General features: G+C 39.5%; 1 protein-coding gene across 1 annotated transcript; it reads right to left on the bottom strand.

Annotated features, from left to right (window-relative positions):
• Window positions 1-176: 176 nt before the first annotated feature.
• On the bottom strand, window positions 177-17,569 carry LOC135467139 (uncharacterized). The gene is made up of 12 exons (XM_064744901.1): window positions 17,533-17,569; window positions 16,943-17,101; window positions 15,979-16,149; window positions 14,861-15,025; window positions 13,331-13,531; window positions 12,159-12,246; window positions 11,048-11,108; window positions 10,530-10,619; window positions 8,843-9,103; window positions 7,903-7,959; window positions 6,825-6,899; window positions 177-1,854 (listed from the first exon to the last, which is right to left on the bottom strand). The coding sequence occupies exons 1-12, from the start codon at window positions 17,567-17,569 to the stop codon at window positions 1,729-1,731; spliced, it is 1,491 nt and encodes a 496-aa protein (XP_064600971.1). The 3' UTR covers window positions 177-1,728.
• Between the last annotated feature and the right edge of the window lie 106 nt (window positions 17,570-17,675).

The following is a 17,675-nucleotide window of genomic DNA, read 5'->3' as shown; positions in this document are numbered from 1 at the left end:
TCATTCTACACAGAATAATGCCATCAGAATATCTTTGAATAAACAGCTTGCAATCGTGTGAAAAGGTTGAAAAATTACGGTGATATCCAACTAATTGTATTACTCAAATGTTAGTTGTGTCGCAAGAGACATGCTGTACTTTACCCTGGATATCATTTACTGACAGCTTGACTGCAAAATACGTTATCAGCTATTGAGCCAATTTAGCCATTTTTTTTTTCTGCTGAAGCTCTAAAAGAGGGAATCTTCACAACTACTTTAGATAAATTTTTGTTGTGCAATTTTTGTTGGTGCCATTGTATTTTGACTGAAGCCGATATCTCCGCACGATATCTTGTGAACCAAGGAGCTGATACATTTGTATAATAGTGCTATTCTTTATCCTGTCCATTTTTTGGATACAGTTCATGTAACGCAAAATCTAGCTTCTCTACATACGTTTTTCTTCAAAAACATTGGTTTGACACTGCATATCGTACTTTAAGGCATGATTTTGCCTTACACAAACATTATGGAACTCTTGCTTGTATATAGTATTTCTCCAGTGCTACTGGCCAAGCTTTTGGTAATCTCTTTCAATCATACCTGGTGTGGAAATTATTATATGGTGTATTGTGTGTGCTGGTCTGTATATCAAGTGTTTAGCTGTGTTATTCTCTGTCTAAGTATAACTCTTAGCCCTGCCCGTCTGAAGGATTACAAAATTTAATGTGAATCTTGTTAATACTGGCCTTGTGAACTGATGGTCTGTATCATGTGTGGCTGAGTTTTAAATTTGTAGTTGTATCGCCAGGCCTGGCAATCACGAAGTGATCTTGGACTTAAGTCAAAATTTCAGATCACTTTAAAAATGCTATTTCTGATGTAACAATGTCAAAATATTGCTTGACAATGTAAATTCTGGGAAAGTTATTGTACAACAAATTGCGGCTAAAATAACGGAGAGGAACATACCAAATGTAATGATTAAAATTGTGAGTGAAGTCTTAAGATCCCTTTGTGATCCTTGGGCATGAAGTACTGGACCAGATATAATGAAATCTCAATTACATGCATTCTGTGAACTGGTTACAGTTTAATAGGAGTTTTGTCTATTTCTTCATCCATTTCTGTCTATGGTCTGTAAAGAATAATAGGCATCTTCTTTGCAATTTTTCTTGATAAATTTGTTTCTTGCATGTTAGATTGTTGGAGAATTCAAATTGGCTCTTCACAAAGACAGTAACATAGCGAAGACAAAAGTGCCAATTTTTTGTTGTAAAAAAATATGCTTTATTCTGAAAATATACAACTTTTTTATCAAGAAGTTATACAAATGTAAACAACAAATATTTCATTAAAATGATGTCATAAGTCATCAATTTGAATGTATTTACTATTAAAAGTGTTATTATTTTCTCTTTATGATATGGCATTGGGGCATATACAAAACATATATGTATGTAGATATTAAATACCTAACTAATAAATGAGGCTTACAGAACATACTGTGTTATAAAATGTGAAAGATAGATATATTCTTAAAATCTACTGTACTGGCAAAAAGTGAGAGAAGAGAAAATACTTATGATAAAAGTTATCAGTAGTCTGATTTCCAAAAGGGGCCAGCCCTAGACAGCAGTTACCTTAAAATACATATATCACATTCTGCTTATGTCCATTACCAGCGCCAACATAGATATTTATGAAATGATATGAGAAGATGTGTTAGAGTTCGTCTTCCGTTGGTCAGTTGTAATCAACACTAGGTGATGGGCAGTATGCCCTGGCCCCCAGTTCAGGTTGCGCATATTCATCAGCTGGAAGGTTCGTGGGGTCAGAGAAGTACAGGGCGTTGTCCACAGGTATAGTACCCTAGAAGTAAACCAAAGTCTTAAAGTTAGAACCTGCAGCAACAAAGGCAAACAACGGAATTTCTGAGGCATCAGTATTGCCCTGTCGAATGATATTGGTATGAACACACCTGTAATTTCTGACCTGAAATGCTACATGGCATATATAAACCCTTTTGTGGTCACATCTTCTAGCCTGCACTTCCACTCTGCAAAAATGGACTGAGCTGTGCTCACATAATACTTCAGCTTGGCATGCAAGTGAAGGTTATTAGTTCAAGACAAGTACAGAGAAAATGTACACATTGCATGCCGTAAGACCTCCACTGGTGTAGGTAAATTTCATGCTGCCATTAACTTCCAAACAACCGACTGACTAGCATTCCCAATGCAAAGCTAATGGCTCACTGCTTGGATGCCCCTCAGACTTGACCACACAATATGGCTTATGTGATGTAATTATTTATTTATTTATTTCATTGTTTTTCTATGCATTATGGCGGGATGAACCTGGGCAGAGTGGGAAACCCACGACCATTTGCAGCTGCTGGAAGACCTTCAAATGTATGGGCAGAAAGGAAGCCAGCATAATGAGAGCACTGGTGAGAGGTTTGTGGGTCACTGCACTGTGCTGGCGTGCTAACCACCCCACCTGATGTAAAAACCCGCTTCTCAACCTGATTGTTCTTCAAAATGACAAGACTGACAAAAGAACTCTAGGCCGTCTGATGCCATTCAATTCTCACTCTGAAGCATGAATTTGCCTTACTAGAAATTTCACTTTCTAGTAGGCATAGGAACGGGTTTTACACTCTGTTGCTATGCGGTTGGTGAGGAAATTGAGCAGAACCATGTGGTATACCTCTAAACCTTTCTTTTTTCTGCCAAAAGCCACAGCTGATCCAGGAAAAGCTCCTCTAGTTAACATGTATTTATTTGATTGGGGGTTTCATGCCATGCAAGAATATCTAGCTCACGTATACATCAGTAGAGGAAACTGGAGTAAACCTTGGCAAGTTCATGTACAAAGACTGTCCTCTGTGTGACCTGCAGTGAGAGCTCACTACGTACATGTAGGTCATTTGGGAATCCTAGTGACCTGCAGTGGGAGCTCACTACGTACATGTAGGTCATTTGGGAATCCTAGTGACCTGCAGTGGGAGCTCACTACGTACATGTAGGTCATTTGGGAATTCTAGTGACCTGCAGTGAGAGCTCACTACGTACATGTAGGTCATTTGGGAATCCTAGTGACCTGCAGTGGGAGCTCACTACGTACATGTAGGTCATTTGGGAATCCTAGTGACCTGCAGTGGGAGCTCACTACGTACATGTAGGTCATTTGGGAATTCTAGTGACCTGCAGTGGGAGCTCACTACGTACATGTAGGTCATTTGGGAATTCTAGTGACCTGCAGTGGGAGCTCACTACGTACATGTAGGTCATTTGGGAATTCTAGTGACCTGCAGTGGGACTCACTACGTACATGTAGGCCATTTGGGAATTCTAGTGACCTGCAGTGGGAGCTCACTACGTACATGTAGGTCATTTGGGAATTCTAGTGACCTGCAGTGGGACTCACTACGTACATGTAGGGGTCATTTGGGAATTCTAGTGACCTGCAGTGGGAGCTCACTACGTACATGTAGGGGTCATTTGGGAATCCTAGTGACCTGCAGTGGGAGCTCACTATGTACATGTAGGTCATTTGGGAATTCTAGTGACCTGCAGTGGGAGCTCACTATGTACATGTAGGTCATTTGGGAATTCTAGTGACCTGCAGTGAGAGCTCACTACGTACATGTAGGTCATTTGGGAATTCTAGTGACCTGCAGTGGGAGCTCACTATGTACATGTAGGTCATTTGGGAATTCTAGTGACCTGCAGTGGGAGCTCACTACGTACATGTAGGTCATTTGGGAATTCTAGTGACCTGCAGTGGGAGCTCACTACGTACATGTAGGTCACTTGGGAATTCTAGTGACCTGCAGTGGGAGCTCACTACGTACATGTAGGTCATTTGGGAATTCTAGTGACCTGCAGTGAGAGCTCACTACGTACATGTAGGTCATTTGGGAATTCTAGTGACCTGCAGTGGGAGCTCACTATGTACATGTAGGTCATTTGGGAATTCTAGTGACCTGCAGTGAGAGCTCACTATGTACATGTAGGTCATTTGGGAATTCTAGTGACCTGCAGTGGGAGCTCACTACGTACATGTAGGTCATTTGGGAATTCTAGTGACCTGCAGTGGGACTCACTACGTACATGTAGGGGTCATTTGGGAATTCTAGTGACCTGCAGTGGGAGCTCACTATGTACATGTAGGTCATTTGGGAATCCTAGTGACCTGCAGTGAGAGCTCACTACGTACATGTAGGTCATTTGGGAATTCTAGTGACCTGCAGTGGGAGCTCACTATGTACATGTAGGTCATTTGGGAATTCTAGTGACCTGCAGTGGGAGCTCACTATGTACATGTAGGTCATTTGGGAATTCTAGTGACCTGCAGTGGGAGCTCACTACGTACATGTAGGTCATTTGGGAATTCTAGTGACCTGCAGTGGGAGCTCACTACGTACATGTAGGTCATTTGGGAATTCTAGTGACCTGCAGTGGGAGCCCACTACGTACATGTAGGTCACTTGGGAATTCTAGTGACCTGCAGTGGGAGCTCACTACGTACATGTAGGTCATTTGGGAATTCTAGTGACCTGCAGTGAGAGCTCACTACGTACATGTAGGTCATTTGGGAATTCTATTGACCTGCAGTGGGAGCTCACTATGTACATGTAGGTCATTTGGGAATTCTAGTGACCTGCAGTGAGAGCTCACTATGTACATGTAGGTCATTTGGGAATTCTAGTGACCTGCAGTGGGAGCTCACTACGTACATGTAGGTCATTTGGGAATTCTAGTGACCTGCAGTGGGAGCTCACTACGTACATGTAGGTCATTTGGGAATCCTAGTGACCTGCAGTGGGAGCTCACTACGTACATGTAGGTCATTTGGGAATTCTAGTGACCTGCAGTGGGACTCACTACGTACATGTAGGGGTCATTTGGGAATTCTAGTGACCTGCAGTGGGAGCTCACTATGTACTATGAAATCTAGTGATCTGCAGCAACCTTCATGTAAGACCACCTAAATGACCATATGGATGCCATCAACAGTTCACTGCCATCAGGGCTCTGAAAACTGTGGAGGCATACTAATAGAAATCTTTCGAATACCCAAGCTGTCTTTATCAACGACCCAAAATTCAGCAGTATATGTGAACAAGCATAAAAATGTATATAACGGTCCAGTAAAGAAAGCTGTATAACAAACAAGATCAGGTGCTGTATGGCAATAGAATGTTAATAGAACAACAGACTGCAATGGCATTATTAGCAAGGGCTCTATCAGCTACTTTTCTGTGTCAAATGACAAAGCAGCCTCAAGAAATGGTGTTTTCCCATTCCCAGTAAAAAAAATTCACCTGACAACAGGGCTGTTGGCGTAATGATTCACACAAACAACAACCCAGGAAGTTTATACATGTACTCTACTCCTGACCACATGTATATCAGGAAGTAACCGTACAGACCAAGTTAGACAATGATAAGCCAGCATATCGCAATTAAGGCTGGTTGAGCTCATTACTGGTCAGTTAGCTCCCCCTGCCAAACACAAACGTGATTATGAATAAATATTTATTCACCTGAATAGTGTCTAATATTTCATTTATACAACGGTGGCCAGCATTAATGCTATGCTGGGAGGAAACTGGGCAGTGCCTTCGGGAAACTCACAACCATCCCATGTCTGACCAGAGAGGAAGCCAGCATGAGTTGGACTTGGAACTCACGACAATCATGCTGGTGAGAGGTTCAGAATGTGTATGAAATCTGTACAGAAGTACATGTACTTGTTACTGCTTGGTAACTTGTAATACCCACATTAGCACTAGCGGAGTGAACGATATTTGGATAAAATTTTCTGTTTATTTATTAGGTTGATGTTTTACCCAGCACTCATTTCAAACGACAGCAGCCAGGATTATGGAGGAAAGCAGGCAGAGCCCAGGGGACCCCACTACAATTTGCAGTTTGCTGGCAGACCTTCCCATGTCTGACCAGAGAGGAAGCCAGAATAAGTTGGACTTGAACTGACAGCGACTGGCTTGGTGAGAGGCTCCTGGGTCATTGCTCTTGGGTCATAACCCCACGGGCCATATAGGCCCCTTCCTCGATATATCTAATATGTCAAGGATCTCTGCTACGACGGCAGACCCAAGACATGACAATAGGTCACTGAGGTGGATAGCTGGATTTTCTGCATAACCCCTAATCCATACTTGATATTATTAATTAATTTGGTGTTATATGCTTAACTGCTGACCCTTTTCGAGTTAGTAGTGGGTAATTATATTTTAGTAGGAAACGTCACTGATCATCAACAGATACCATGAACCTGAGTAAAACCAATGCCCTGAACAAGATCCAATAAAATAACCACACCCACATTCATTGTTATCCCACAATCTTGTAATTTAGGCAATGCTGGTAATATTAGAACACAGCACAAGAATGTCAAAAAATTTTTTTTAAAAATACCAAATTGCTATTACTTTTTCTGTTGCAATTTTTCAACCCCTAATATCCAAATTCCACAACCATTTCTCACATGAACTAGCTACTTTAAAAGTGATTTATGCACCTTTTTAATCCGATTTTGAAGACAAAACTACATTGGTTGGGGAGGTCAAATTCAGGGCTTCACGAAAAGTATAATGTCATCAGAAAATAGAGAACAATGCTCTCAGAATATGCTTGAGTAAACAGCTTGCAGACATGCGAAAAGGTAGAAGCATTACAGTAACATTATAAGCTGCTAAAAGGGTGTTAAATGTGTAAGTGTCCAATATACAGGTAGATGCATAGATATACGGCTGCAAAAGCTGTCAGCGGCCAGATTATATACTTTCATGCAACACATAAAACACTCACCAGTTTATAAGACCTGCCGCTGAATCTTACGGGAAACCCCTGATATCGCTTATATCGAGCTCGGGAGTCTAAACTCTTAATGAGCAACATGAATGATGGCCAATATCAGAACAGCACATTTACAAGCAATCTAAGAATACTACAGTAATCTACTTGGTTATATTTATACTCAAAAAAGCCTTCAATGTACAGCTTGTCACTACAGCTATGTAATAGCGGTGGCAAAAATAAACCTAAGTCAAATGCAGTCTCAAATTGCCTCAAACTTGACATAATTATTGTAGAATTTATTGATTCATTCACAATATCTTTAAATATCATATTTTATCTACAACAGCTAAGAAGAAGACATATTGATGCCATTAAAAATTACAAGTGCGTCTACATGTATACATCTACGTCTGTCCTCAACTACAGCAGTCTCCTGTCCACATTAACACCCATTCTCAGACAAGTGACCACGTACTACGTATTCATCATTACCTTTATGGTCACTTCCGTGAAAAGAAAGCGGACTTACCTTGCTGAATGTGAGTGGTTATGTGTGCTATGCTAATTGGTGCAAAGGAGATTCATACTGTGTGAAGTATGGTGTTTACTGCAGAGGTACTACACACAAACTGATGATCACATTAAATAGAAACAATGTACAGGACAAATGAACACAAAGTCGCAATAACTATAAAAAAAAAACAAGACAAACATCTGACCACAGGTCAATGAACAGATGAACACAAAGTTGCAACAAATACAAATAAAATGAGAAAAACATCTGACCACAGGACAAAAAACAGATGAACACAAAGTTGGAACAACTACATATAAAATGAGACAAACATCTGACCACAAGACAAAAAACAGATGAACACAAAGTTGCAACAAATACAAATAAAATGAGACAAACATCTGACCACAGGACAAAAAACAAATGAATACAAAGTTGCAACAACTACAAATAAAGGAAGACAAACATCTGACTACAGGAACTACAAACAAATGAATACACAAGACCATAAACAGAAAAAAATTACTGTCCACAACTATAGTATGAATGGAGGACTACATCATGACTACATACCTCTCCAGAATCTGAATATTCAATTTTCTCCTCTCGTTTCTTCAGTTTTCTGCATTGCTGCAAGGCAAATAATCAACCATCGTGATTTACTACATATACTTTAATAGATTTTAAATAACTCAACTGGAATATACATTGATACAACTTTAAAATAAATTCTGCAACTTTGTTGATTTCAACTGAATATCTGGGACAAAATGTTTTTTTGTCAAATTTGGCTAGTTAGCATTATGCTTGTCAATGTAATATTATTACTACATTTAAGTAAATGGCACTGAATGTAATACCAGGTAGAAGAGTGCAATAATTTTGAACACCTTCTTTAAATGGGGTGGGGGGGGGGGTTGACTGTATAAGTCTAGTCGATATAATGATCAAATGCTAAAGTGACCATGTGAGCATGACAACGTTTGTCCTCAGACTAGTTCAGTCATGCCACAGCTGTTGTCTGCAAGACCACTACCCTTTGCAAATTAAATGAAAGACTTTGTAGATAAAATCCATTTAAAATAAATTCACATATTAAAATCAACAGTAACAATTGCATTTGCCATCAGAAGAAACCATCATCTTTGTAAACACTAAAACTTGTTTTCCTTCTACAGTCCATAAATTTCAACTACATGATTTCAACAACTCCACTACTTGGAAAACATGTCTTTGAGATAGCAGTGATGGCCTTGAACCATGACCTCAGTATATAGTTAGAGACTAGAACAAATCAGTTTGAATAAACTTGAAGTTTGTATTTATATATTTATTTGATTGGGGTTTGAGGCCATACTCAAGAATATTTCACTTATATGACAGTAGCCAGGATTATGGTACAAGGAAACCGGTAAGAGCCTGTGGGAAAAACCACGACCATGTGCAGGTTACTGTTGACAGATCTTCTCATGAATGACTGGAGAGGAAGCCAGCAACTTCCAGATGAACTTACAACAACAATGATGGTGGCGATGACAGCCAAGAGGACAACTCCGCAGACGACTCCGATAATGATGGCTGTATTCAAGTCCTCTTGCTCGCTCTCGCCAACCTTCGGGCCAGTTGTCGTGGTGACAGATGGGCTGGGCGTCGAGGTGACAGGTGGGCTGGGTGTGGCAGGCGGGGCAGCAAACTTCCTTGCTACAGACACAGACGATGGTTCTGCCCGATATGTCTGGTTCTCAAAGATCACATTAAACTCGGACTGGACCACCTGTTGAGAAATTCAAACCAAAGTGTTTTGTTTGAGAAATATATTGACACCCAGTAACATAATGACTAACATCACGACAATCAGGATCTCTTGTCTGAGAACCACAGGCTATTTGGTCATGCTTCAATTTTCAATGAATGAATAACTATGTCTTAAAGCTGTGTTAGGTGGGTATAAAACCCTTCTCCCTTGTGCTGTGAATCCACTCATTCTTGAGTGCAAACTCATCCGGAAACTCCAGGGTTTTTCGACCCCCATGTTATCATAACATCATGCAGAGCAGCAAACCAGAGAAATCTGATATGCTTGTCACTTTTGTGGCTGAACTAAAAGGCGAAGCTCTGACAGCTCATAAAGGTTGGTCTTGTATGACGTCATTCTGTGTGTTGACTACCAAGTGTTGGCAGAAAAAATGCATAAACCCAGTCTCATTATCTAGTGATTTTAATGCCATATTACTCAGATTAATGTACCTTTTTTTTTTTTTGCACTCCAATTAACAATATATACAGAGGTAGCTAATTATGAATAAATGACCAATCTGGACACTAATCCTTTCACGTCACATTAGTGTACACAAGCATTAAATCCCAATGCACTTCTGTACAATCTGTGTCGGATACTTCAAGGCAAAGATAAAAACAACATCAAGTGCACCTCAGATGAAAGACTGTTAACAAGAAGACGGCAAAAACAGTGCAACGTCTTATTTCAGAATTCTTTCAGCTGAGTGCAGGGTGGATTTCAATGAACCTACTTTAACAGTTGGCATCACTCCAGTTTTTTCCCCAATAAACATACCCATGAAGTGTACAGAGCTACGAATGCAATCACCAAATGGACACTGAACTATATCAAACCAAAAATATGTTTTTGCTTGATATACTTCATCTTAGTGTTAATTTTCTTTGTCTTTCAGGCTGTTGCTACGTGTAGTAAAATCATAAAAGGGCAATAATTACATCGTCAGTTTCATGCATGTATTAAGGTGAGATCAGATCAGACTAGTATAAAGACTTACGCACAGATTTTAATGTTAGAAGGGGATGGCTATGACTGATTGATTAATTTAACACCGACTAAAGAATTTTTGATGGTGATAATAAAAGTATACTAGTGGAATAAACCATTGTCCATGGCCAGAAGCCTCACAACCTTCCAGCTTAAAATTAAAGTCGTAGCAGAAGCAGAGAGATGGAGTCAACCAACCAACCTTACTGATCAAGGTTCTTACAGGATTCTCTCAGGGGTAAAAAAAAAAACTTTCTTGAGCCAGCAATTTTTAAATTTTAATACTACACTGTATTGCGTTAATGCTTCAGTAAAATCTCAATGTAAGGGCTGTAAAATTTCAAAAAGTCTAGCAAAAAGTCCTTGAGAAACCAGCACAGATCACACGATAGAAATTTAAATATAATTAGCCTACCGTTGTCTGCACTATGTTTGTAACCTCAGACAAATCAGTATCTGGCGTGTCCTGCAGTATTATCTCAACTTCAATACTGCCTGGTGAAATCTGCAATTAAAGAACAAGATCTCATTTTACTGTGGAAAAAAACAAAAATCCCAAACAAACAACTCATCAAAACCAATACTGAGGTAACTTGAAAACACATCCATAAAAAGACAGATAAATGCATTTGTTGATATTACTTAAAACCTGTGAAAACACTAAAACCTATTTCAATGAGACAGAACATTACAATACCAATGTAGATGCATGTGTAAGATTTATTCATTACATAAATGCCACTTCAGGAATAGCAAATATCAGGAATCAAGCTGGCTTAGGTGGCAATTTACTAGATTTTGCTGTGTTAGTCACATTGTACCTTGGAGAAACATAACTTGAAATAATTTTTTTTTTGGGGTGGGGGGTGATATCAAAGTTAAAGTGGACTGAACACTTTGGTCACTCCATTACAAATCACAAAGTAGCCTTACTGTAATTTCTTTAATGTTGCTGTCTCCGTTGAGAAGGAGTTTCAAGATGTTTGTGAGAGATCTGTGGGCAGAGAACAAGATACATGGCATTTACTGTACGTGTACTCTATATGAGATGTCTGAGATCTACTCCTTACAGCACTCTCTACATTCGCTTTACGTCACGAGCAAATTTTGTACGGAAATCTTGAACAATGCCGAGGTCACTGGGGTCCCGGTGACGAGGCAGGAAGTGATATCAGAAAACAAAAAAAAATTTTTCTTCCTAATAATACTTAATACACATGCACATTCTCTTTAGTGTCTAAACTGTGCAACATTATTCTAATTAAAATCTGAAACAATTTTATTGATGGGTGCTGAGTAAATGGTTCTGCACAAGGACATTTTAGGCCAAGCCTAAACAAGCCTCCGAAAGACAAACTTGTCTAGTGGTGGTGGCAGGGAGGTAAAGCAAAAGGTAGAGAGCAATACATGTGCTGTTAGGAGTATGGAGAGATTTCTTGGCAGAGAACAAGTCAGATAACATATTTTGTACACTGGAAGGAAGGAAAAACAGAATAATACATGTTTATGGTCGTATTGGCAATGTTTCCACCATAGAGTGATGAGACCATGATAGAACCATGAAACATCCAAAAACAAAGCAAGAACAGGTAAACTTCATAAACCACAATGAATATTTTTATACATGTAAAAATACTAAACACACATTATATTTTATGATATACTGATAGGCACTTGGCCTGAGTTTAAGTATTTACTGACAACATCGCCACCGTTAAACAATTCAAAGTCAGCAAGTCAACAAATCAACTCTTCGTCGAATATCAAGACATTGTATCAGGATATTCCGGATGCCATATTGAATATCACATGGAGTACATTCTGAAGCAATACTCCTGTGAAGAATAAAACTGTAGGTCAATCAAGAATGTCCATTCCCAGGGTCTCTAATAGAATGCAAGTGTTAGAATTATTAAAAGTTGGTGACAAGGTGCATTTTACACAGTTCATTATGGCCTTGTTGATATCATAAACGTTTCCATCCAGTTTCTGTTTAAAAGCCTAATTATAAAACTAATGAATAAAGATATTTATATATACATACTGTATAAACGCATCTTCCTTTCCTTTCACTGTATTAAAATCGACCTCAATCTTAAAGGTCACCTTTGCTTCAACAGTCTTGTTTGGCTCTGGAATGTGAAGAGACTTTCATGTAAAATTTCAACAGAAAACAAAGTTACTGTGTACTTGCATTATTTGAAAGTATATGAAGACATAACGCTTTCATGGGAGTAAAGCAGATTGAAACCACTTGATTAAAATGAGTGTTAAAAGTTTGCTGTTGGAAATTTATTGGTGAATACTATGTTTTCACACAACAAACCCTCAATCACAAAAATGTCTTCTCATCCCTGTGCTGAAACATTCAGAGTTTTGAGTACAACTGCCCTCAGCTCACAGCTATGCTGCATTCTTCTACAGGCTAACACTGGAGTTAAAACCCGTCCCGGCTATGGTAGTTGCTCTGGGATAGGTTCACGGATTTATCATCGATTTATACTTCCGAGTGCCTCTGCGTTCGAGTGGTTAGAGTGCTCGCGCAGCACAATGCCTCGGGAGACTCTCACCATTACATGTGATACATGTAGGTAAGTTTGTCAGTGACTTGTCAAAGGTCAACGAATTACCCGGGCATGCTAAGGCTTCCTCCATTCATGGACTGCAGTGAACGCTGCTGTATAGGTGAAATATTCTTCAGTATGGCACTTAACAACAAGCAAATAATTAAGTCTATAGTCTGAGGGTAACAGGCTCCTGTTTTACCAAGCAGTCGCAAATTGCTCCTGGCATACTTTCGAAGGCAACATATAGTGAAGAGATACGTCGCCATGGTAATTGCGTTTGGCGTAATGCTACGACAGCTTTGTAACATGGGCCCCAGGATTCCGGCCATGTAGCGTAGTAACTAATGTCATCATGTAGTTGTGGATGTGGTGTGGATTTCGAAGCCATTACTCACATATGTCAAAGTTTAAACCCTCTTGACAACGCTTATTAGGGGGAACAGGAAGTTGAAACTTTGACATATCTGTTTTAACATAATATCTGTGTCGTGCTCAGAATTTTATTTGTTGAAAAAAGACGAAAAAAGAAAGTAAAATCATATTTCAAGGTTTTGACTAAAGTCAGAAAAGGCTCAGTGGAATCTGTAATCTGGATCTTTAAGTTAACTGACTGTGAATGGCGTGCGCTGACAGGCGCAGAGTTACTCACCGCAGTTGAGGAACTGACTGGCTCCAATGTTGACACGGGCATCCGTGATGGGCTCTCCCTCTCCGTTCACGCACCAGCACTCTGTCTGGTCACACTGTTTGGGGAGGAATTCTCCATCAGTCTCATCACACTGTGGGATGTGGTTAGGGGGCATGGCCAGAGACTGTTTCCAGGCACGCTCTCGCTGACATCTGGTGCTCACTGAAGAAAACAACATACCAAACTACAATCAGACGTGCAACATGGTACCACTGATGATTTCACTTGACACACTACCACAAACCAAGTTTGTCCGCAAAACTAGCGTACACTGGGAAGTACATGGTAATCTCTTACATCCAGCAAGGCAGCCGTGGTCCAGAACTGCATTCAAATGCTTCCCTTTGCTTTATCTGACTGATCACATTGTTTTACTCATACTCAAAGACAATCAAGCTTTTGGGTTTGAGGATAGTCTGGATACAAATGCAGAACTAGCCAGACGAAAGTAGAACTAGATGGATTTGGTTATTAAAAATTACATGACTGATGTCTTAACAATCCTATTTCTTTCAAGATCTAGAATAACTTTATCAAACATTTTTGATCAGTTCTTCTTTGTCAATATAAAGGAAACCATCATATTTCCTCCAGAATCACAAAGAATCTAAAGATGTCCGGATTCTGATATTAAGTAACTTTATCAAACATTTCTGATCAGTTCTTCTTTGTCAATGTTAAAAAAAAGCCCATCATATTCCCTCCAGAATCACAAAGAACCTAAAGATGTCCCCATTCTGATCTGGAGTAACTTTATCAAACGTTTCTGATCAGTTCTTCTTTGTCAATGTTAAAAAAAAGCCCATCATATTCCCTCCAGAATCACAAAGAACCTAAAGATGTCCCCATTCTGATCTGGAGTAACTTTATCAAACGTTTCTGATCAGTTCTTCTTTGTCAATGTAAAAAAAACCCATCATATTCCCTCCAGAATCACAAAGAACCTAAAGATGTCCCCATTCTAATCTGGAGTAACTTTATCAAACGTTTCTGATCAGTTCTTCTTTGTCAATGTAAAAAAAACCCATCATATTCCCTCCAGAATCACAAAGAACCTAAAGATGTCCCCATTCTAATCTGGAGTAACTTTATCAAACGTTTCTGATCAGTTCTTCTTTGTCAATGTAAAAAAAACCCATCATATTCCCTCCAGAATCACAAAGAACCTAAAGATGTCCCCAATCTGAGCTGTGGCTACTGCAGTCATTACTGCTACTCTGACTACTGCTTTGATCTGAACCAAATCTGAGGTTTTTGTAATGACCAGCCTTCAGCTACCTCATAACGTTCACTATTTACATGTAGAATGGGGTGGTCACTCAACATTTCCTGCCTATATAAGCTGGTTACAAGCTGTGCGAAAAACACACCCTTCTCTGCTATTATGGCCTAGGTCTTATGAAACTACCTCTTTGATTTATCCACCTAACTATATGCAGAAACAATGTCGTATTACACCACCAGCAATAACAACAACTCTCAGCAACTTACACTGATTGCAGTCCACCTTTCTGTCAGTGTCTGGGGTGTAGAAGTCAATCGTACAGTTGTTACAGACATCTGCCTTACAGAGAGCCTCTGGGAAGAAGGAACAGGTCTGCTGTTTACAACTCTCCCAGCACAGAGAAGGGGCTGCAGCATTCTCACACACTGGACCTGTAACACAAACATACGCATCATCCTTCACTGAGACAAAGTTTAAATGTATTAAAGCCTTATAAACCTTAATTACATGCACAAACATCTTATTGTTACATTATTACTATGTATGTATGTATGTTTGGCTTTTATGTTGTACTTAACAATATTTAAGTCATAAGACGATGGGGAGACATTAGATGTGTATACATATTCTGTGTCTCCTTGTGGCAAGGTGAGTCCATGTCGAGAAAGTGCTGTTGACACTGAAGCATCATGCTGAAGACACCAGACATGACACCCCGCCCTATCACACATTATACTGACACTGGGCCAACCAGTCCTGTTTCCTTGCTCTCAGTGCTTAGCACCAAGCGAGTCTGCTAAAAGTACCAAGTCTTTGGTATGACCAGATCAGGATCTCCCAACTTCGAGGCCGTATATGTGACACAGAACATGGGATAAATGCTGACAGTAACTTAAATGGCTCATGACAGTTCATTCATAAAAATCAGCCCACCAACAGCTACACATGTGCCAAAACTAGTTTGTTTTACTATTGGTTGTCATCTATATTTATACAGGAAATACAATCCTCTCGATTATCTGAAGACATGTTGACTGTAACCATTTATACATGTACATTGGAGATGCTGTATCTGTTACATCTCTTCTTACATCAAAATGATGTTTCTGTTTCAGTCATTCAACGGTACTTAGAGTTATGCTGACAGTCCACATGATCTTTGTAAAACTGTAATGCCAAAAGTTATGTCTTTAACCCTCAACAAACTTCAATGGTAGGTTACTCACATGGTTGTAGAGAGCACCGCATTGAAAGTTGGTCAGGGGGTATAATCTACCTATCTGCAAATTTATGCTATGGATTATGAATATACTCCACTGATACATGGATGATGCTTTATCCTATAGAATACCCTTCACACAAAGTGTATAACAGTAAAACTTACCACTAGCTGGTTGGTAACATGATGCCTCGCAGGCTCCCCTGGTGGCAAAATTGTTGGTATTGCCATTACATCCTCCAAACACAAACAGTTGGCACTGTCCTGCTGTGTTGTTGTAGTACCAGCGGTTGTCACGGAGAGTACAATCCCCACGGTCAAGAGGCAGCTCACAGACTGCAACAGCCAACCAAGAATGGTCAGATGTCAACCTATAGTTCTCCAGTAAGTCTGAGTTGAAAACTCAGCCCATCATGGTGTATTATAAATCTAAGAGCAGCCAAACTGGAATTTTGAATTGCTGTAGTTCACTTAATGTAAAACAATTTGGTTAAAATTGTTCTGGACAACAACAAAAAACGTTTCAAAGGAACATCATTCAAGCGAATATCAATCAAAAAACTCTATCCAACATCAAAACTTTTCCTTGTGACTGATATATATTTTTTGGGCTAATTACCAACACTGACATAAATTGCCAGGCTTATATGTCTTGCAAGAAAATCGTCTACGTTTGTATCATCTCTAAAGGCTGTGGTAAACCTTGAAAGAAACTACATAGAGATTGGCTGAATCAATTGTTTCTCCAGCATAATACAAGACAAGAAGTTTGAACACGCATCTTACAGTGTTTTCAGTATGTACTGATTTATTTATTTATTTGATTGGTGTTTTACGTCATACTCAAGAATATTTCACTTATACGACGGCGGCCAGCATTATGGTGGGAGGAAACCGGGCAGAGCCCGGGGAAAACCCACGACCATCCAAAGGTTGCTGACAGACCTTCCCACTTACAGCCGGAGAGAAAGTCAACATGAGCTGGACTTGAACTCACAGCAACCGCATTGGTGCAGTATGTTCTGAAATTTATGACTAAACTTGGTTTACCACAGAAAGAGAAACAAATCTGTTTGGATTATCTTTCCAAATGATGTCAACTGTCAACTGATTTCACTGAAGCACTTGCCTGGTTTGGACTCACAGGTGACAACCCCCTCTGGCGTGGCAAAGGTCACATTACAGTTGTTACAGGGGTCAGCGTAACAAGTGGCCCGCGGGTTGGCAGCGCACTGCTGGCCCGTGCAAGCATCAGCACAGATCTGCGGGGTGGAGCCATCGGGGCAAGCTGTGGGGCAGAAGGATCGAAGAATGCATCTCCGTACTTTAAATCATAAACCTTTTCAACCTCTACAGCACTTTTTTCAGTGGCATTTCTGTATACAATTATCATGAAAATGACAATTAAATTATTTGTTTAAGTCACTATAAAGACGTAAGCTTCACAAAACTGTGCAAATTATTTCTTTACACCCCATAGTTCTTTCCGAATATTTCAAAATATTGAAATATCAGTTGAACAGGTTGAAGAAAAAAACTGTAACACACTGACTGAATTACACCACTTGCTTGTTATGACATATATATATATTTTGATCTCATTATCATTATATTTTCAGCAGTAACAATGTTATCACTGAGCAACTTATCACATTTACCTTCTGACAAACTTTACAAATTTACCAAAAAATTGGCCACATACAATCCTACATTACCTACCTGATGGACTGGATATTGTAACCGGTCCTGAAAACATAAGAGAAGCAAAGAATAAAACAACGGAATTCTCGGAATTTCTTTTCGATGGAAATGACTGTAAACATTAAGATTCAATGACTAACACACATATTTAGGTGATAATT

This window comes from Liolophura sinensis, chromosome 6, assembly GCF_032854445.1.
Source record: "Liolophura sinensis isolate JHLJ2023 chromosome 6, CUHK_Ljap_v2, whole genome shotgun sequence".
Classification (NCBI taxonomy): domain Eukaryota; kingdom Metazoa; phylum Mollusca; class Polyplacophora; order Chitonida; family Chitonidae; genus Liolophura; species Liolophura sinensis.
This window is presented reverse-complemented; position numbering and strand designations above follow the sequence as displayed.

Excerpts from the sequence above, each read along its gene's own strand:
- LOC135467139 (XM_064744901.1), bottom strand. The coding sequence starts at position 17,569 with ATGTTTTCAGGACCGGTTACAATATCCAGTCCATCAG. Across the intron at positions 15,026-15,978 it reads ATGTTACCAACCAGCTAGTG|GTCCAGTGTGTGAGAATGCT; the intron begins GTAAGTTTTACT and ends TTTGTGTTACAG. Across the intron at positions 11,109-12,158 it reads AAGGAAGATGCGTTTATACA|ATCTCTCACAAACATCTTGA; the intron begins GTATGTATATAT and ends CTCTGCCCACAG.